The 21290-nt window shown below is 41.2% G+C and overlaps 1 protein-coding gene across 1 annotated transcript in view; it reads left to right on the top strand.

Annotated features, from left to right (window-relative positions):
- LDLRAD3 (low density lipoprotein receptor class A domain containing 3) overlaps positions 1–5375 on the top strand; it is a 268812-nt gene extending 263437 nt beyond the window's left edge. The window contains exons 5-6 of the mRNA XM_051965783.1: positions 2159–2504; positions 4568–5375. Coding sequence (XP_051821743.1) covers positions 2159–2504; positions 4568–4829 — 608 coding nt within the window. The 3' untranslated portion in view covers positions 4830–5375. The remainder of the gene's footprint in view (positions 1–2158; positions 2505–4567) is intronic.
- Positions 5376–21290: the final 15915 nt, after the last annotated feature.

Here is a 21290-nt window from a genome sequence, read left to right on the forward strand (position 1 = left end):
AATATACAGCCATTTTACATTCCAGTCATTTTAAAGAGGAATCCCAGATGGACTCTTAAGACCTCAATCGCTTACACAGAAGTCGGTGTTCTGAAAACGCCAGGCGGACTTGTCGGCGCGGTGAAAAGTAGGCCCTTTCCCCGCCCCTCATCCACCTTCCTCCTTTCAAAATAACACACTGATAATTAATTGGCTCCTGAGCACCACAGAGATAATGGAATTTTTCTAGCCTTTGTCCATCAGGGCAACTGGAGAAAATATCAGTGGGTCCTGAAGAGAAGAGAAAAGAGAAACCCTGAAAATGGATTCTCTTTCCCCAAGTTTCCATATTAAATAGAAACATCTGTCAGAAGGTCAGGGATTGGGTGGGGATCTGGAGTGATATTTTGAGTTAAAACCCAGGTCTGAAATAATGACACACATGTACACATTCTCATCCATCTTTTCAGCCTCTAGAGGGTCTCCAGGAAAACAGTTTGTCAGAGATGGCGCTCTGTCCCTTCTTCCCAAGAGTTGACTGGCAGCTAACCATTTACGAGAAAATCTAAGATAGAATTTTTTCCCCCTACACAGACTTAATCCTTGGCATTTCTTCTCTCCGTGTAGCTCTTCCATCTTGTAGAGGAGATGTTTAAATGGGTTCCAAGCACTTGAGATTCGTGTCAGAAAATCTATCAGGGAAGCAGCGATGGTAGCTGGAGAGATGCTTCCTCATCATCATCTGACCACATCTGGGTAGTATCTCTTTGGAGAGGATGTGTCATTCTTGCTTTAGCTTGGCCTGGAGCCCCCCTGAAGTTAGTTAGAGAATCGGTTGGTAAACAGGCTCTTCTCCTTATGGCATGTGTGACCTTAGGCAGATCCAAGTAAAATGGATAAGTATTATAAATAAAATGGAAACTGGGGTTAGCTTTTCTTTTCACCGTTCCTTCTGTCTTTGGCTTTGGCTTAGTATGTTCCAGGTACTAGGTGGTACAGTGGTTGGAATACAGGACCTGGAATCAGGAAGTTATTGTTCAGCCTGTAACCCCATTTGGGCTTTTCTTGGCAGAGATACTGAAGTAGTTTGCCATTTCCTTCTCTAGTTCATTTTACAGATGAGGAAACTGAGGCTCACACAAGTTTAAGTTTAAGTTGGCCACTTGGTCACAAACTACTATCTGAAGCAAGATTTGAACTCAGGAAGGTGAATCTTCTGATCTCCAGGTTTGGCATTCTATCCATTGTACCACCTAGCTGCCAATAGAATCGGGAAGACCTGAATTCAAATCCAGCTTCAGATAGCTTTGTGATCTTGGGCAAGTCCCCCATCTGTAAAATAAGGGTGATGAAAGATGTTATGAGGATTCATTGAGAATATATATGTGAGGAGTTCTACAGAGCTAAAAGAGCCTGTAATGATGAGCCCACTATTAATAGATGGAAAGTACTTCACAAACCTTAAAGTATCAGAGATACCAGATATGTGTCCCATTATACTCCCAAAGTACACCTTGAAACAGACTAAAATAATTAGATAATATTTTACAAAATAAATAAAAATACAATATGACATAGATGTTCATTTGTCGTTTTCTAAGTCAATATCCGGTCTTATGTCTAGTTTAACAGCTCTGATTTCTATTTGTTTTTGATACCACTATTATACATGGTAGTCATTTTTATTCCTTGCACATAGTAGCTACTTATTGTGCCCATTGTTCTTCTTATTTATAGCATTTGATTCTCTGAAGTCAGGCAGACCTACTTGCTGCTGGCCTCTGCCACACAGAAAGAGAAGCCTTCAGTATCCAAAACATCCCCATGTGATGGGAAATTGAGGCAAGAGATTAAAAGGACTTGCCTAGACTCAAATGAGATAATAGAGTAGGCTTTTAATAAATGCTTGATTCCCCTCACCTCCAAGTGATGACATGGGAGTCCTGGGATTTGGAACCAAAAAAGGACTGGGAAAGGAAAAGCTATTTTTTTTCATATCCAGTCTCGTCAGAATGTTTTGCAGAGAGAGGGTGTACTCTATGGACTAACAAAGAACTTTGAGCCCTTGACCAAGATTGGTTTAGCGGTTTTTAATACAGTCTAAAGTTGCTTCTTGGGTAGCAATATTACCACTAACAGTCCTTTTCCTTTTGTCTCATCTCCTCTTCCCACGTGGCAGAGGCGGGCAGCGGGCAGGTCTACGTGACACCAGAGAACCAGCTGCTCTACTACCCCAGCATCACCTATGCAATCATCGGCAGCTCCGTCATCTTCGTGCTGGTGGTAGCCCTCCTCGCCCTAGTGTTGCATCATCAGCGGAAGAGAAATAATCTGATGACCCTGCCTGTACACAGACTGCAGCATCCCGTGCTTCTATCCCGCCTGGTAGTTCTTGACCACCCACATCGCTGCAGCGTCACCTACAACGTCAACAATGGCATCCAGTATGTGTCCAATCAGGTCTACCACAATTCCCTGGACTTGGACTCCCCTCCCTCCTACTCCGAAGCCGTGCTGGACCAAAGGTGGGCATCTCAGAAAGCATAGTGAACGCAACAGCACTCAAAACTGAGTCCTGACTTTTATTTTTAGTCTAATCCTAAGATTTCATTGGTGTAAGAAAAGCCATTGGCCAATTCTTTGTCTTAGTTTTCCTTTCTGTATGTAAGTGCATCTTTCTTGGACACTGGAGCAATCCAGCTCCCATGTTGTATCATAGATTTAAGGTTTAAAGGGGACCCTAGAAATCATTATACAGATGGGAAAACCAAGAGACAGAAAAATTATCCAAATCACAGTGCTTGTAAGAGGAAGGTAGGAATTAGATCCAGCTCTTCCAAGTCCAGCCTTGCATTCGTTACTCACACTGGACCGTTGTAATCTCAGACATTACAAGAGAACAAGCTAATTGTTCAGTAAATAATTATATGCCATAATGCGATGATATAAACTCAATCCATTATAATAAGAATGAAAGGTGGAAGGGACAGTGGTGATCCGCCACTCTCATTTTGTAGGTGAGGAAATTGGCCTAAATGTTGCAGAGAAATGGCCACAGGATCCAGAGAACTGGATTTGAAACCAGGATTTCTGACTTACTATCTTTGTGACTTACAGTGAGTCACTTAATCTCAATTAATGCTTTGACATGATAACAATTAAAATAATAATTAATTTAATATGGATAAATCTCACAGAGCCAAGTGGCTCACTGCTCAGCTCAGGCACAATGGGGGACCTATAAAAATCCAGTCATTTAAAAAGTCCATCTGTGTTCATCTCAGTTTAAATTAAAATCAATCCTGAGTTAATATGGGCTAATCTTGGTTTTCTTATTTGGCATGCAAGGGGATTGGAATACAAAAGGATTGTGCTAGATAGATAGATAGATAGATGGATAGATAGATAGATAGATAGATAGATAGATAGATAGATAGAAAGATGGATGGATAGATAGATAAGTGGATGGATAGATGGATGGATGGATAGATAGATAGATAGATGACATAGATGGGTAAATATATAGTTATATAGATACACAGAGAGAGAGAGAAAGAGAGAGAGAATCATAATTGTTGAACAAGAAGCGACCTCAGATATTATCTTGTCTAATTTCCCAATTTATTGATGAGGAAACAATTATGGTTAAGTGACTAAGAAGAATTCATATGATCTTAAGATTAAGAACCATAAGGGACCATTGTTTTTATCCCTCAGGGCTTCAACATCCATAGCATGACAGTATCTCTGCAGGCTTATATCAAAGGTGGTTGGCTTCCCTCCTCTTGGGGCATTAGGGCTTTTCTTTATGAATAATAACTAGGAATAAAGACACTGGGTCTTTTATTAAGATTATACTTTATATCAGTCTTAGCAAGTCATGGAAACTGAGACTTGGCTCCCTTCTTGAGCAGCAGTGCCTTCCTCCCTGTCTCGTGGATTACACAGTAGTGCCCCATGACAAGAGGGTAGAACAGAATGGCCGGCCTTGGCCCCATCACCTGAATTCCAACCCTACTGGAGATGTTCTTGCTCTGTGGGCCATCCACCTCACAGGGAGGGAGTCGTGTCTTGAGAGCTTGAGTTTACGGGAGAGACCATGTCCCTCGGCCCTAAGGAGACAGGAGGACAGAATATCTTCCTCTGTTGCCCAAGATACATTGTTTCAAAACCGCTGAAATGAACCGATCTCTGGGATCGTCTTTTCCATAAGAAAAGGACAAATGGACAAGTATCGATGAAACCCCTTCTATGTGCCAGGCTGGGCTGGCCCTCGGGGAACGTGCCGACGGCGTGTCAATTACTAGATATATACAAGATACGGGATACAGTGTAGAAGTAAGGTAACTTACAAGGAAAGGCTTTTAGTCCCCGGGGGGGGGGGGGAGGGGGCTTGGAAGGGCTCTGCAGAAGGTAGCGATTGAGCTGAGTCTTGAAAGAAGTTAGGAGAGGGTCCCCTGTTTCTCCTCTTAGGACAGCTGGAAATGAATGCTTCCAGAGAGAAGCATCCCTTTGCCAGGAGCGTAGTCTCTGACTTCTTCTTTCTCCCTCCCTTCTCTTCTTCTTTCTCTCCCTTTCCCATTTACAGCAGACCCCCGTGGTTCGACCTCCCTCCTCCCCCGTACTCTTCAGAAGGCGACTCCTTGAGTCAAACAGAGCTGCCCCCCTATCGCTCGCGAGCCGGGAGCACAGCAAGCTGCAGCCCGGCAGCAGACGGCGGCCTCCTCAGCCCCTCCGACGGTCAGCTCCAGGACAGCGGCAGCTACACCGACCACCCTCATCCATCTCCAGAGAGAACGCCGGAGCCAAGTGACTCACTGCTCAGCTCAGGCACGATGGGGAACCTATAAAATCCAGTCAGTTTTTAAAAGTCCATATGGGTTAATCTACTGTGGCTTGTTACCATGTTGCTATCTTTATGCTTATGGTTGGCCATTGGTCTTGAGATCACAAGGAGATGGGTCAGGGGGACTTGGAGGGAGGGAAATGGGGCATTTTTCCAAGGATCCCAGTTGATAAGCTTTGTGTTTTACCATTAGGTCACTCTTGTGCTATTTCCTCAGGCTCTCATGATCATAAGACTCCCTATTCATCATGCTTCTCTGGCTCTTCCCCTTCCCCTTTTGTGTGTATCTGTCTCTGTCTCTGTCTCTGTCTCTCTCTCTCTCTTTCCCTTTCCCCCATTTTTCTCTCTTTTATTTCTCTCTCCTCTCTCTCCTTTCCTCCCTCTTCCTCCTCCTTCTTCTTTCTCTCTGTCTTTCTATCTAGCTAGCTATCTCCTTTTCTCTCTCTCATTTTCTCTCCCTTTGATTCCTTCTCTCTCTCTTTCTCTGTGTCTCTCTGTGTCTGTCTGTCTCTCTCTGTCTCTGTCTCTATACACACACACACACACACACACACACACACACACACACACACCCCTCTGTTGTGGGCACTTGAATTTGTTGACAGGGAGAGAAATCTTTTCACAGAACAGTCTTCTAGTATGGTTTAACCTGATCCAAAGACCGAGATGGGTTAGTGTGCCCTAATGCTACTTAATCTTGCTGTGTGCTTCAGATCAGAATAGGGAGGACACAGTGGAAAATATCAGTGGCAAGCCAGGAAGCACTTAACTTTCTGTGTGTCGTGGACCCCTTTGGCAGGGAATCGTTTTCAGAATCATGTTTTTAAGAACTTAAAAGTAATAATAATAATAATAGCTACCACTTACATAGGGCTTTGAGGTTTATGAAATGCTTTACAAACAAAATCTCATTTGACCCTTGAGGTAGGTACTATTATTATGGCCATTTTGCAGATTTCAGAACTGAGGCAGGCACAGAGTAAGTTACTTGCCCCGGGTCACACAGCTAGTAAGTATCTGAGGCCGCATTTGAACGCAGGTCAGTCGTGACTCCAGGTCCACTCATTTCTGCTTAGCTGCCATACATTTTAATGCCAAATAAAATACAAAGGACATAAAGGAAACCAGTTATCATGGAGTCCAGTTATCAGGACATATTTTTAAAAAAGACAAATTCACAGACCTCAGATTACATGCCCCTTTAGTCTAAAGATGGTTAACTTTTTCCACAGGGCCTCTAGCTTAGGATGCTACACTTAAAAAATGGTGCTAAATGAATGGACTTTGGAGGGACTCTGAATGACAGTCAGCCCCGAATCCATTCCACTTGGGCCTCCTTTCCCAAGGCTCCCATTATTCTCACCACCCCATGTGGCTCCAGCCCCTAAAGCATGTTCTCTGGTCTCGAAATGATGAGTGAGCCAAGATAAAGGTCCAGAGCCTCTCATCCTTTCCTGGGAAGGTTGCCCCTCCAAGCTGAGATCAGGTCAACCACGATTCCCCCCCTTCTGCCTCAAAATCATCACAATGATCATGACTCATAAGTATAGTTCACTAGATAGAGATGACTTTAGAATCAGGAAGTCCTGACACTGCCCATATTGGATGAGTGACCTTAAGCAAGACAACCTTTGAAAACCATAAATTGTAGAGGAGGGGCCAAGTTAAATTTTAGGAGGTGAGAGTGGCCTTCTCCAGCAATTTTCCACAGGGATGAATTCACAGATCCAAAATTTATTTAAAAGAAAGAATGAAGGAAATAAAACCTGATATTCAGTATTGTGAAGGTTTCAAAGTGCTTTATGTAGATGATTTCATTTGATCCTCATAACAACCTTCTGAGGAAAGTACTAAAGTATTATTATCCCCATTTGCTTATGAGAAAACTGAGGTTCATGGGGAATGAAGTGATTTGTTTGTGGTCATATAGCTAGGAAGTATATGTGGTGGGGTTTGAACCAAGTCTCCCTGGCCCCATGACGACTGCTCTTATCCATTACATTAAACTGTCTCTATCATAGTTGGGCCAGGCTTCTGTTCTAAATCCATATCCCTAATTCAAAATATTCATTTGAAGACTTATCTGTTGGCCCCTGACTACAAGGGCCTTAAGAGTGTCTTAGTTTTGAACTCTCTTGAGAGCCAGAGTTCATATTAGAATGGAAGCTCCCCGAGGGCAGTGACTGTTGAGTTTGCTACCTTCGTCTCCCCCCAACACATAGAACAGAGCCTGGGCCATAGTTCGCACTTAAGAAACTGCTCGTTGATTTGAACTGAATGGCTAATCCCAGGCGGATGGGTGAGCTTCACTCCCATAGACCATTTGTCCCTTCTCAGGCCACCCAGACGTTCTCTGAACGGGGTTTTGGAAAGTAAAGATGGCAAGCGGTGAATAGTTGGAATCAACCGTGCTCCATTTGGACTTCTTCCCATCCCTGCCCCCAACCTAGGCCAGAAATACATTTGAAATAGTGTGTTTGTGTTTTCCCTTCTAGTTAAGGGCCTATTTATATATGTACAGGAAAGGTGTACTTTTTTTTAAATGCGGTCCAAAGAGAGATAGATGTAAAAGGAGATCGTGCCTTTTTCATCCATAAACCTTTGGTAACAAGCCACACTGGACTAACCCACGTGCTAGGAGTTTGTGCACTTAATGCACTTTGGGGGCTATTATTTATCATATTCTTGAAGGAAGTAGAAACAGAAAAATGTTCCTCTCTGATCCGAGACGCTGTACTGGTAGACTTTTGACCTTGACTGGAGACTGGAGAGGGAGGTAGTGGGGACTTAGGGAGGAGAAGGAAGCAGTTTCTCCATGCAGGAATTTTAGGAGAACCAGCTACTCACCTCCTGGGATAGAGCCTTATGCAACATTTTGTCAAGTCACACTGATGCCTGTTACGACTGGAACCGAATGACGATGTCTTGGAGAAGCTCTGAGCCAGACCACTCACTCCCCTTCCTTGGATAAAGAAATGGCAAATGGTGTATTTGATCCAATGGCTTATGAAAATGCTAACTACAAGAGATGAGGGAGGGATGGGGGTGAGAGGGGAAGTTTGCTGAATTGACCTTGTTTTGAAGCAAATGATTTCAAGGTACTCATAAAAGAGCCAGCTAGACACTCTGGAATTTTTAATAAAGGACAACTAGCAGTGTGTCTTTGTTTCTCAGATAGCATCATCATAATTTTGTCTATAGCCCAATGATCAAAAAAAAAGTTCTGGTTGCAGCATGGATTTTGAAGAAACTTTGGCTGGATACAACATCGTCTTTAAGTTAGATTGATTGGTTTTATTTCTGGCCTTTGATAGTTCAAGGGAACATCTTCCATTGCTCTGGAAGTTGGTCAGGGAAAAGGATTTCAATTTTAATTAATAGGGCAGTGAGTTAATCTCATGCTCTCTCCTGCTTCTAGACATCTTAGGGAAGACAAATGGTCTTCATAGATAAGGAAAAACTATTAATGACGGAAGAACATAGGGACATTTTTATTACAGATTTGAGTTTTTTTTTAATGAATGCTGTAAAAATATAAACAGGGCCTCAGAGCTGCCATTTTTTCTTCTTAAATAGGCAAGCAAGTGGCCAGCAATCATTCTTAACTCCTTCCCATTGGGAGATGTTACTTCACACACTACAAAAGAAAAAGAAGCTGGACTCTATTCTAGGAATTGAGATCAGCCGCCTAGGCCTTTTATTTCCCAGGACTAACTTTCCCAGGATGCTTCTACTTCAAAGTCCCTTCCTCTCCCTCCCTACCTCAACGTTTGACATTTTATGCAAAAGAGGAAAAGGAAGGAATGGGCTGTAATGGTCATTGTGTGATGCTCAGAGTCACTGTAAACTGGAAAGGTTGTGTGTTTTAGGATTATTTTTTTTTTAATTTTTATACTCTCGAATAAACTTGCAATTTCACTCTTGCTAATGGTGTCGATGTTTCTTGACCTCTCCCTTTTCGACTCTATTACAGATATTTATTGGATCAAAACCAATAAATTGTTATTTCTGTCTGAGCCTGTTCCTCTGTTTCAAGCATTTATAATAGCTTTATTTCTGAACCATTTGCACCCATATGAAAAAGAAGGAATAGTCACAAATGAAGATGTATGAATATGCAAGGTAAACTGCTAATTATCTCCTCACTGTCTTTCTTATGCAGCCTAAAATTCTCTTCTTTAAGACACAAGAGGGCCTTAAGCACACAATAATTCTAATACTCTGGTTCCACAATTTACTACTTTGTGACATTAAGCAAGCCATTAACTTCTATGAGCCTCAGTTTCCTCATCTGTAAAATTAATGACTCAACTGATATAATCTCTCAGGTCCCTTCTACAAAAAGGAAGGGGAGAAGTACAGAGAAACAGGACAGCTCTGAAAGCTCTAGCTTCAACATATTATATATGTAACAAGAAAAGTAAACTGCTTGTGACAAAGATCCACAATTTTAAGCACATTTTTTCTTTTATTTTATATATAAAAACATCCATTTTATTTAGTGTTTACTAAGTTCAGAATAAAAAAATTTTAAAAACTCTCACCATCTTCTAAGTTCCAGCTATTTCTTCAGTATTTGGAAACTGTTGTTGGTTTTTTTTTTTTTAACTTTTCATCTAAGTCAAAAGCTTCCTTTAGTTAGATCGGTCTGTGACAAAAATAAACCTGAGGATATCAAATCCTGTGCTAATAGCAACAGGGTAGGACACAGCATACATTGCAGCCACCAAGGAGATGCTATCAGTGGCCTGATGCTCATGGTCTCCAATCCATATAGCGGCAGGGAGTTAAGTAGACAGCTGCTTCATGACAAGAAATGGTATCTTCTCTATGGAGCATCATGATTTGATTTCTTTTCAACTCTTTGAAAGCTCTAGATTAATTTTGGTGCCTGTTTGTGGAGGTACAAGAGAGAGACAGTCATAGATATGAGAAAGGGAAAGGGAGATATTGATTGAAAGAAGCTTCAAGGAAGCATGTGGTGTGTGTGTGTGTGTGTGTGTGTGTGTGTGTGTTTCCCAGAAGGAAAAAAGGCTGGGAGGCATTGTTGATGTCAACATGGCTGAGAGGTTGGGTTATTGATTGGGATTCTAATAAGGAGCTACTCTCAGCCATATGGATGCTGACTGGACACTTCTCTCCCAGGAGAATTCCCATGACCTCTCCTTCCTCTCCATCTGGGTTCATTTGTCATTAAGAGGCACAGTGAGAGAAAATTACACACTAAGTAATGACAAAGGCCTCAAACCCAAGCAGTCCAAGGCCAGGGCTCTGGATACCAGCCGTGACTGGCCCTGATTTGGTTCAGTCTCAGATCCATCATATTTCCTCAGTATACTTCACACATAGACATGGAAAACATGTTCCAGAACATCTGCTTTTAAAAATAAATAAATAAAGGTATTAGGCCAGATGGCCTCCAATATCCCTTCTTTCTCTAAGTATGATTCAGTCCCTCAACCATTTATGAATTCATCTAATCGTGCAACTCGGTGGACATGGTAGACAAGAATGTTATGACTTAAGAGGCAGGAAAATCTGAATTCCAATCTGGCCCCAGACAGCTTAGTAGCTGTGTGACTGAGCAAGTCACTTAACTGCTGCCTCAGTTTCTTCATCTGTAAAATGAGCTTGAGAAGGAAATGGCAAACTAGGCCAATCTCTCTGCCAAGAAAATCCCAAATGAGGTCACAAAGAATTGGGCATAACTAAAAAACAATTAAGTGACTTGCCTCAGTCTGCCTATAAAATGGGGACAATATTAGTCCCTACTTCCCAGTGTTATCCCAGTGAGGATCGAGCGATATAGTAAAATACTTAGCACAATGCCTGGCATATAATAAGTGCTATTAAATGCCAGCTATTATTAATATTATTGTTATTATTATTATTAACTTCTCTCAGTCTCAGTTTCCTGACCCCCCAAAAAAATGACAATAATAGCACTTATCTCTCAGGGATGTAAGGCTCAAACAAGCGAATATTTTTGAAACACCTTAAAAATCTTAACATGCTCTGTCAGTGTTAACTACTGTCATCAATCCCAGTGAAGGGATTGGAGGGGGAAGCTCTTGAAAGCATTCCTTTTCCTGTGATAAATTCTCATTTTCTAGGTAGAAAATACAGAGGCACGGAGAAGGGAGTTGATACGCTGAATGTCCCATAGCGATAGATGGCAGCATCTGGCTTTGCATCCAGGTCATCCAACCACAAATCCAGCCTTCCTCCATTGTACCCCAGATGCCTCTGTCCAAGTGAAAATATTCCCACCATAGATAGTCTTAGGGCCTGGAGTAGGCTGTAAGTCATAAGTCCCCACCAAGTCCTTTGGCCTCCCCAAGGGGGAGATAGGAGGCGACAGACAGCTTCCAGACGTGCCTTGTATCTTGAACAAATAAGTTGCATGTTGGGATTTAATTTAGACTCCCCACTGTTTTCTTGATGAACGCAAACCACACTGCAATTAGAGTGATGAAGAAGGCTGCTGGTGCTGCTGACAGGAGAAATTTGTCAACTAGGATGAGTAGGGGGTGGGAAATAGTAGCAGGGTGACAGCCCCGGGTAGTCTGGTGGGCTCCCCCAGAAACCAGGATGTTCCCTATGTCTACACCCTGGGGAAAATGCAATGATCCTTGGGGACCGATTGATCAATCAACAAGTATTTATTAAGCAAATACTAGTTGCCAGATGCTGAGTACTGATGGAAGGGAACTAGTACGGTTCACCTGCACCCTCCACATCATGTTTTATTTTATATGTTTCCGATATTTATTTTATTTTATTTTATTTTATTTATTTTTTAAATAACTTTTTATTGACAGAACCCATGCCAGGGTAATTTTTTACAGCATTATCCCTTGCACTCACTTCTGATATTTATTTTAAAACTTCTTTTATCTCCCCAAGACTAGGATACATGTGTATTTGAATCTCCAGCAACTAGTCCTGTACCTCGGATCCTAGGCACTTAACAGATCCATATTGATTGATGGACTAACTCACTGATTGATTGATCCTCAGGTCCCCTTAGACCACAGTTCCTTGTGGCAAACTTTACAAGATGTTAGTATGGCCCGGGCCATGTTTCTTGAATCACTTTCACTAGGTTTGTGATTATATGGCGATTCTGCGGGCCTACTTAGCGCCAAAACCTTCTTCAGACTTCTCTTCCCCACCAGCCTCCTTCTTCAAGGTGAAATCTTCCAATTTCTGTGCAGTCTTAACTCTTTAGAGAATAAGCAACTTGAGGGCAGGGCCTAATTCATTTGTTTCTATTTGTATCCCTAGCACTTAGCACAGTGCCTGGCACATGGTAAATGCTTAATAAATGCTCTGTCCAGCCATCCATCATTCTACATCTATCTGTCTATCTGTCTTCTACCCATTTATGTCTGTCTATCCATCTATTTATCTGCCTATCAATCAATCTATCTATCTATCCATCTGTCTATTCATCTATTTATCCATCTATCAATTTGCCAATCTATTCAAGCATCCATCTGCACCCAGTTTTTCATTTATCATGTATTTATCCATCCCTCTATGTTTCTGTTTATTTTAGCCACATACTTATCTGACCATCTCTCTATCATCTATTTATCTATATTTGTAGCTACATCTGTATCTGCCCATACATCATCTGTCTAGATAGATCTGTTTGCCTCTGTAGCTATTTACAAATCTATCTACCGAGAAATTCATCCATTTTTCCATCCCTCCATCTCTCTCTGTACTATGTGTCTTACCATTTGCCAACTGGTCAGCAGACCAGGTAGAATGCTGGACCTAGAATCAGGAAGAAAGACCTGAATTCAAATCCAGCCTTTAACATTTAGTAGCTGTGGGATCCTGAACAAGTCATTGCCTCAATTTTCTCAGCTATAAAATGTGAATAATAACAGTACCTACCTCACAGGATTGTTGCGAGGATCAAATGAGAGAACATTTATAAAGTGCTTAGCAAATGCCTAGTACACAGTGGGTGTTTAATAAATGCTTCTTCCTTTCCCTTCCTTCCTTTTTTCTATCCAGCCTCCATTTCTTGCACTTTTCCTAGCATTTCAGGCACCAATTTGTCTGGACTCTATTCAGTCTTCTCCCTAGTGATTTGATTTCATCTCACGTGTTCATTCAACCATTCAATCGGCAAACATTTATTAAATGCCTAGGACGCGCCAATATTCCAGTGGAGGATTATCAATGGGAACTTAAGCCCAACTAAAGTGCTTTCTCATTCCTGGAAGCCTCTCCTGATAGCTCCCTTTGTTGTTCAATTGTGCCCAATTCCTTGTAACCCTTTTTAGAATTTTCTCAGCAGAAATGCTGGAGTAGTTTGCCATTTCCTTCTCCAGCCCATTTTATATATGAGGAAACTGAGGTAAACAGTGATCAAGTGACTTGCCCAGATCAAACAGCTAGTAAGTATCTGAGGCTGGATTTGAATTCAGGTCCTTTTAACCAGCACTCCATCCAATGCACCACCTAACTAAGAAGCTTCCTCCCCAGATTGCACACAGCATATGGTTTTATAATTCTTTAATGAACCTGTCACACGATATTATTATGCATGAAAGATATTTATAATAGTGGATAGAGAGCAGAATGCATCTGAGAAATGTGACTCTGAGCCACCTAATCTAGTGCACCAGGAAGCATCGTAAGGCTCTGGAAAAGCAGATGCTGATCAGCACTGATGGAGGGAATATCAAACCTACTCCCCACATCCCCACAAAGAGCAGGGGGGGCAGCCAGCTGAATCAGGCTTGCTCTGCTCCTCTGTGTCCTTGGGCAAGCCAAGGGCTTGGAAATCACCCATGAGGCTTGGTGCATCTCACCTCTCCATCAGCACCTTTAGAAAGAACCACCTTTTTTTTGGAAGGGAGGATCCTCTATACTGTTCAAATGATCTGCCAGATGATGATTCATCTCGTCTTAGGGAGGGGAGAAGAAAGGGATGGAGGGAGACAAATTTGGAAGTCAAAATCTTACAGAAATGAATGTTGAAAACTATCTTAACGTGTAATTGAAAAAAAAATAAAATACCTTTAAGGGCAAAGCCAGCAGACAATGAAGCATCTTATGGGACTGAGCGTTCCGAAGGCCTGGAGTAGAAAATGGCACCACATTTCAGAGCTCCCTTTCCAATTTGAAAACAGCCGTAGGGAGGAGAACTGCCCAACCTGCAAAAGGTAAAGAAAGAATAAAACGAGATTAATGATCCAAATTATTCCAGTAGTGTCCGAAATATGTTCTGCTTCGAACTTAAGTGGAGTTGGGAGAGGGTGGGGAGAGGTGACAGGTGTCTGGCCTAATTTCTTCTGACAGTTTCAGTCATTCCAAGTGCTCTTGCTGGCCCCACAGTTCATTAATCACAGTTAAGTCACAAGCAGTTAGTATGATTAGATTCATCCAACCCCTGGGGTAATGGCTTCATTTTTTTCTCCTAAGCTTAATAATGGAAGTGGAGAGCTTGTAGGCTTCTGTTATCTATTCCAGAATATCAGATACTTTGGGTACCCGAAAGACATAAAATTGTGAGTTTTGACTTATTTTCGTCCTCTTGGAGAGAGAGAGATTTTCCTCTGTGTGAACTGGAGGCCTTTGAAGAAAAATAGATTTGAAGAGAACTCAGTTCCGAATTCCAGTTGGGCTCAACCTCTTTACTTTCTTGTCCATTCACCCCAGATGTTAGTGCTGTCCCCCCTCCTTGCATTTACTTCTCTATGTAGATGTCACATTTTCTTCATCCCAGATTTTAGTGCTATCTCCCCTCACCTTGGGATAACTTTGCATTTATTTCTCTATGTAGATGTCAGATTTTCTTCACCCCACATTTTAGTGCTGTTCCTTTTCATGAGATGACTATGCATTGATTCCTCTGGGTGAATGTTTGATTTTCTTCTCCCCAGATTTCAGTGCTATCTCCCCTTGTTGAGATGATTTTGTATTTACTTCTCTATATAGATGTCGCATTTTCTTCACCCCAGATTTTAGTGCTGTTCCCCACCTTGACATGATTTTGCATTGATTTCTCTGCCTGGATGTTGGATTTTCTTCTCCCCAGATTTTAGTGCTATCTCCCCTCCTTGAGATGATTTTGCATTTACTTCTCTGTAGGTGTCACATTTTCTTCACCCCAGATTTTAGTGCTGTTTCCCACCTTGACATGATTTTGCATTGATTTCTCTGTGTGGATGTTGTATTTCCTTCTCCCCAGATTTTAGTGTTATTCCCCCCCCCTTGAGATGACTTTGTATTGATTTTTCCATAGAGATATTGGATTTTTCTCCAAGGAAGGTTAGCTTCTTGAGAGCAGGAGTAGGTTTTATTCTGTTTTGTCTTGGTTTGGTTTTGTCTTTCTACCCTTGGTTTGTAATAAATTGCCTTCTATACCCTCCAAAAATGCTAAGGAACCATGGCTTTAGAATTGGGGAAAATCATAAGGCTAAAGTACCCATCACCTGACACCACTTTTATACACAACTATGGCAAATTTAATTTAAAAAAAAAGAGTTGAAATTGTATCGGGCTTAAATTATGTTGGATGCTTAAAAATTCTTGTTGAATCAAATTGCCATCGTTTCTCCTCCCTGAGGCTTGTTTTCCACATTACTCAAATGAGGGAGCTGGCTTAAATGATCCCCAAGGTTTCTCCTATGTCCCTTTCCCTCTGCCTCCTGAATGATGGCTCTGGAAGCCATGTGCCCATAGAATCCAGGGGTCACCTGAAGCAAAGGGGGTAGCCCCCTCCTTTTGAGCTGGACCTGTGACTTTTCATAGCATTAATAGTAATCATAGATAAATCATAAGTTTTCAGATTTGCAAAATTTGACAGTGATGATATTATTTGAGCTTGATAAAAATCCAGGAAGTTAGGTAGAAACTGGTATTATCCCCAGTTTACAAGTGAGGAAACTGAGGCAGTTAGATTAAGTGACTTGCCCAGAGTGACACAACCAGTAAGCATTTGAGGCTGGATTTGAATTTAAATAGTTCTGATGTCAGATCCATCCAATGATTATCTATTATCTCATTGGAAACCTGAAAAATCTATGTAAATGCCAGTTATTATAAATATCACTGCTTCTAACAGCCCCGGGAGATAAATGGTGATGGCATTATTATTCTTTTTACAGATGGGGAAACTGAGAAACACAAAAGTTAACTTGTGTTAAGTGACTTTTCCATGGTCAGAACAAGTGAAATAGTGAAATGAACTGTGGATTTAGGTAACTGAAATTTCTATTTTCTCCCTTGACTCTACCCCTTAATGTTCCAACATGCTGAGCCTTAGTATTCTGATCTATCAAATGGGAATAATCCCAGACTACCTTGCAGGGTTGTTATGAGTATCAGATGAAATGGCAAATGGGACAGAACTTTGAAATCCATGAGTTGCCCTCCAAATGTTAGAAAGAAAGTAGAAAGGAAGCTCCTTGAGCATAAGGACTATTTTTCCTTTTGTCTTTTTATGGCCAGACTTTAACACGGTGCCTTGAACATAGTAAATATTTTTAAAAATGCTTATTGGATCGGATTTCAAATCCTGCTTCAAATACTGACTAGCTGTGTGACCCTGGACAGTCATTTTAACATTTCTGTGTCTCAGTTTGCTCATATGTAAAATGAAGCCGTTGACCTCAATGGCCTGTAAGATCCTTTTCCGTTCTAAATCAATGATTCAGTAATCCCAAAGAGAGTCTTGGTATTTGACCCTGTGCTCCCAGATCTATAGCCTTGAACTCTGGGTTGTTTCCACTGTATTTTTCAGGGATTATGACAGCAATCCCCTAACTTGCCGACTCTCACCCTGACTTTCTTCAATAATGGGGGAAATTTCTCCTTGAGAATGCCATCTTGATCCATTCCTCTGAGGGAGCTTTCTTAGGGCCAGCAGATTAAGGAGCGCTCTAACCTCTCTCCACCAAACAATATCTGTTTGTTCTTGGCAAGAAAGGACTGAGGTCTGGGTACATCCCGGGGGGGACCACAAATGGTTTACTCTCTCAGACAACCTTTGGTCCCCAGGACGCTGCATGGAGCTGCCGACCGGAGACAGCGGTGGGAAGCGAGACAGTCAGGAGAGCGGACAATTCTTAAAATTCAGCAACAGGCTAGATCCGCCTCTTGGGAAACCTTAAACACCCTTGTCACAACTATAATACAACAATATAACATGTATATGTTTTATATGTGTAATAATATATATGTATTATATATAATGTAACACTACAACATAATATAATATAACAACATAATATAATGTAATATAACATAACATAATATAATGTAATGTAAGATAATATAATATAATGTATATAATATAACAACATAATATAATGTAATGTAACATAATATAATGTAATGTATATAATATAATGTAACAATAATAATGATGAATCTCCTTTTGGAAAAGTTTCTCAGCCAGCTTTCCCCCAACAAATGCCAGTCCAGGATCCAGAATGCCAGAGACAAAGGAAAAAGAAAGAACTGGAAATGAATTAACAGAAAGGCTGCCAACTGGACACAGAGTCCATCTGCGTCCAACATGGCCCACATGTCCTGGTCTGTCCGATAGCTCCTATCTTCTCTATATAGTAAAGGGGAGCTTCTGTCCTTAAGTCCTTTTCATCTTACTCTTTCTAATTGCAGACCACAAAGGAGGGGGCAGTGATCTTTGGGACGGGACAGTTTGCATTATGATGGATCATTTCTACTTCCTGTTCCAATTAGACGTGTTTAGCTGAGATTTACAGCTGACACCTGGGTGAAGCTTGAAGCACTAATTCAACACCATTTAGAGAACAGAGGCCCTTCCCTCTGCCTGTCCCCAGTGATGACTTTCCCCTGAGTTCTTGAGCAAACTGTGATGGGTTCTTAACTTTTTCTGGGTACTGGAGGCTATTAGCAATCAGATGATTCCCCTTTTCAGAATGTTTTTTTATATTTTTTTCCTTTATTTTGTTGTTCTTAAGAATGTTTTAAATTAAATTAATAAAATAAAATATGTAGGATTATAAGAAAATGAATTAAAATAGTTATCAGAATATTTTTTTTAAATGTCAGCATCAGCTACTGGTTTAAAAATCCTTGGCTTTACAAATAGAGAAATCTGATTCAAATCCTAGCTTTAACACTTACTAGCTATGTGGCCCTAGGCAAATGACTTTATCATGCTGGGCCTCAGTTTCCCCATCTGCAACATGGGGTATTTTCACTGAATGGCCTCCAAAATCCTTTCCAGCCCTACTTCTGTGAAGCAGGGGCCCATGGCTTCAGGAGCTTGGGTGAGCTATTGTGGGGCACTGCTTCCCCAGGGACACACTGTCACAGCAGCTTCTGGAGGGGCAGGAACCAAAGGCCCCTTCCCACCATCCAAGGAGTACATCTCCTGAGCTTTCTCCTAGATTATAGATTTCCCATGTCGCCATTCCCCTCCCAGTGGTCTTCCCGATAGACATGACAAATGGTTTGTTTTCCAGCAGCCCCACACTGAGGGTGAAAAATGTCCAGCTTTTCATGGCTGCTTACCCTGTGCCTTTGTGTGCTCTGGAGATAAGCCGCATCTGCCAGCCCCTCTTGTTAATCAGGCACACAGCTGGCTCGTGCGCCAACCGCCTGGAGCCGGAGCCGGAGCCTGAGCCACATCGCCATCTGGACCACAAAAGAGGCTGGGGAGGGAGGAATAGAAGGACAGAGGCAGAGGGGCAGAAAGGGACTGCTTCCCTACTCACTTCCTGACAGTAGCTCATCAGCCCAAACAGCATCACCTGAATGTAGAACCTCCAATTTGTTCCCTCTGAGGAGTAAGGCAACTGAGGGGCTTGTCAGCTATAGCAAGACATAAGAGAAGAGGGAGAGAGCAGAACCTCAAACAGGAGGTAATATGGGCGTCTGGTGTCCTAGAGCTGCCAGTGGCTCTTTTTAAAATCACTGGATTAATTATTCTTAGACTTGGAATGTCAGACTATAGAAGGAGAGCCATGTGGTAGAGTGAAAAGAACACACTGGCTTGAAGGTCAGAGGCTCTGGGTTCAAAACCCTCATGACATTTATCTACGTGAGTCTCTTAATGTCACTTGACCTTGGTTTCCTCATTTGCAAATTGGGCATTTTGGGTTAAACTGGGATTCTTTTGCTCCTCTGATCTTAAAGTAAGCAAAGAATATTTTTTAAAAGAAAGAGAAAGAAGAAAAAGAGGAAGGGGAAGAAGAGGAGGAAGAGGAGAAGGAAAAGGAAGAGGAAGAGGAGAGAGAGAAGGAGAGGGAGAAGGAGGAGAAAGAGGAGAAAGAGGAGGAAGAGGAGGAAGAGAAGGAGAAGGAAGAAGAAGGAGGAGAAGGAGGAAGAAGAAGGAGAAGGAGAAAAAAAGAAGGACAAGGAGGAAGAGAAAGAGGAGGAGGAGGAGGAGGAGACGACTTGGACTAGAGAGAAGACTTGGAAAGAACATAATAGCTATCTTCTTCAGGCAGTTCAAGAATTATTTTTGAGATAGAGGTTAGATTTGTTCAACTTTGGCCTCAGAAGGCCAGAATTCTGCTCAATGAGTGGGCAACTGGATCCACCTGGGAAGCATATATGGAGAACTTGAAGATCCCTGATGAATCTCACAGCTTGGAAATTCTGTGATTCTAGGAGAACTTCCTTACTGGGATTACAAGTTAAATGGACACACTGTACTACACAGGAAGCAGTCAGCAAACAATAGAGGATAATATCTACCTTTCCACTATCATCTGATCTATCACTTGCGTCTCACTCTTGTTCTCTATCCTCTATCATCCAGTTTTTTATAACTATCTCTCCATCCATCAATTCATCTATTGATTTATGAATCTATTCATCTATTTCTATCTTTTCACCGACCTATATCTTTTTGTCTCTCCCAACCCATCCATTCATCCTTCCATAACTCCTTTACCTCTCTCTTTCTCATTCTCTGTCTCTGTCATCTAACTACCTTCCTATATCTATCACTCTATCTATTCTCTCTATGTAATGTAAATATATATATATATATATAACTATCACTTTATCATTCTATCTACTCTATCTTTCTATTTCATCTACTCTTATCACTATCTATTATTCTATATACTCTACTCTATCACTCTATCTACTCTATTCCTGTATCTACTCTATCATTCTATCTCCTCTATCATTCTCTTAATCTATCTCCTCTATCACTCTACTGACTCTATCAATCCACTTTATTCTCGGTCATTCTATCTCCCTATCTACTCTATCACTCTACTCTATCACTCCAACTATTCTATCACAATCTAATACTCTATATACTCCTCTATTTACTCTATCATTCTATATCCTCTATCATTCTATCAATCTCTTCTATCTCCTTTTATCATGCTATCTACTCTATCATTATATTCTATCATTCTATCTCTCTACTCTATCTACTCCATCACTCTATCACTTTCTACTCTATTCTATCTTCCTACATTGTAGGAATTTCGTGGAAATTTGTATAAAACTAAATGTATAAAACTAAAATGTAAAAAACTAAATGTGGACAACTAAATGTAGGCATTTTGTGTAAATTTGTGTAAAACTAAATGTATAAGGTTTTTAAACACATGATTACCTGTCTACCTATTTATCTATACCTATAGAGTAATACAAATGTGTGAGAAAATACACATGTATATATGTGATTACAGAGCAGCAGTGAGTGGGGAACTAGACTTGAATTCAAAGACTCATCTTTATGAATTCAAATCTGGCCTCAGGAACTTAGTACTATGTGACTCTGGGTAAGTCACTTTGCTCTGTTTGCCTCAGTTTCCTTCTCTGTAAATGAGCTGGAGAAGGAAATGGTAAATGACTCCAGAATCTCAGTCAAGAAAACCCTAAAATTGGATCGTGGAGAGTCAGACATGACCGAAAATGATTGAACAACAGTACATGTGATTAGCTATTTAGCACAGACATACTGCTTCCAGAGCACCAAGGAGAGGAATATTAATGAAGGCAGGGAGTTCTCAGTGAATGCTATGTGGAAGAATTGGGACTTGAAGAGCGTGTTTGATGTGGGCAACAGACTAGTTTTAATTTCTATTCAATATGGACTTTGAAAAGGACAAGCCCTATGAAAATAAAGATGTTTTCAGGAATGCTTTTAAGTTGTTAGAAGAAGGCATTTTTTGGCTTCTGCTGTAGCCTCTGCCAGTAACTGTGGAAACTTCAATACCTCAGCATGGGGGTAGGCTCTCAGACCCCAGAATGGGAAATAAAAGCCAAGAGGAAAACTAAACTGAGAATCTTAACTTTACATCCTGTGGAGATGGCAAAAGTTAAAATATCAGCCAAGGGATGCTTTGTGCTAACTCAGAGAAAAGGCTGAATAGCCAAGAACAGTAAAGGTTTCCATAAATACACCTCAAAGAGATCGGTATCTGTGGTTCGGGAAGGCCAGTGTGAGCCCAGAAATCTCCAGGGCTGGGACAAAACT

Source organism: Antechinus flavipes, chromosome 6 (genome assembly GCF_016432865.1).
Source record: "Antechinus flavipes isolate AdamAnt ecotype Samford, QLD, Australia chromosome 6, AdamAnt_v2, whole genome shotgun sequence".
NCBI lineage: Eukaryota > Metazoa > Chordata > Mammalia > Dasyuromorphia > Dasyuridae > Antechinus > Antechinus flavipes.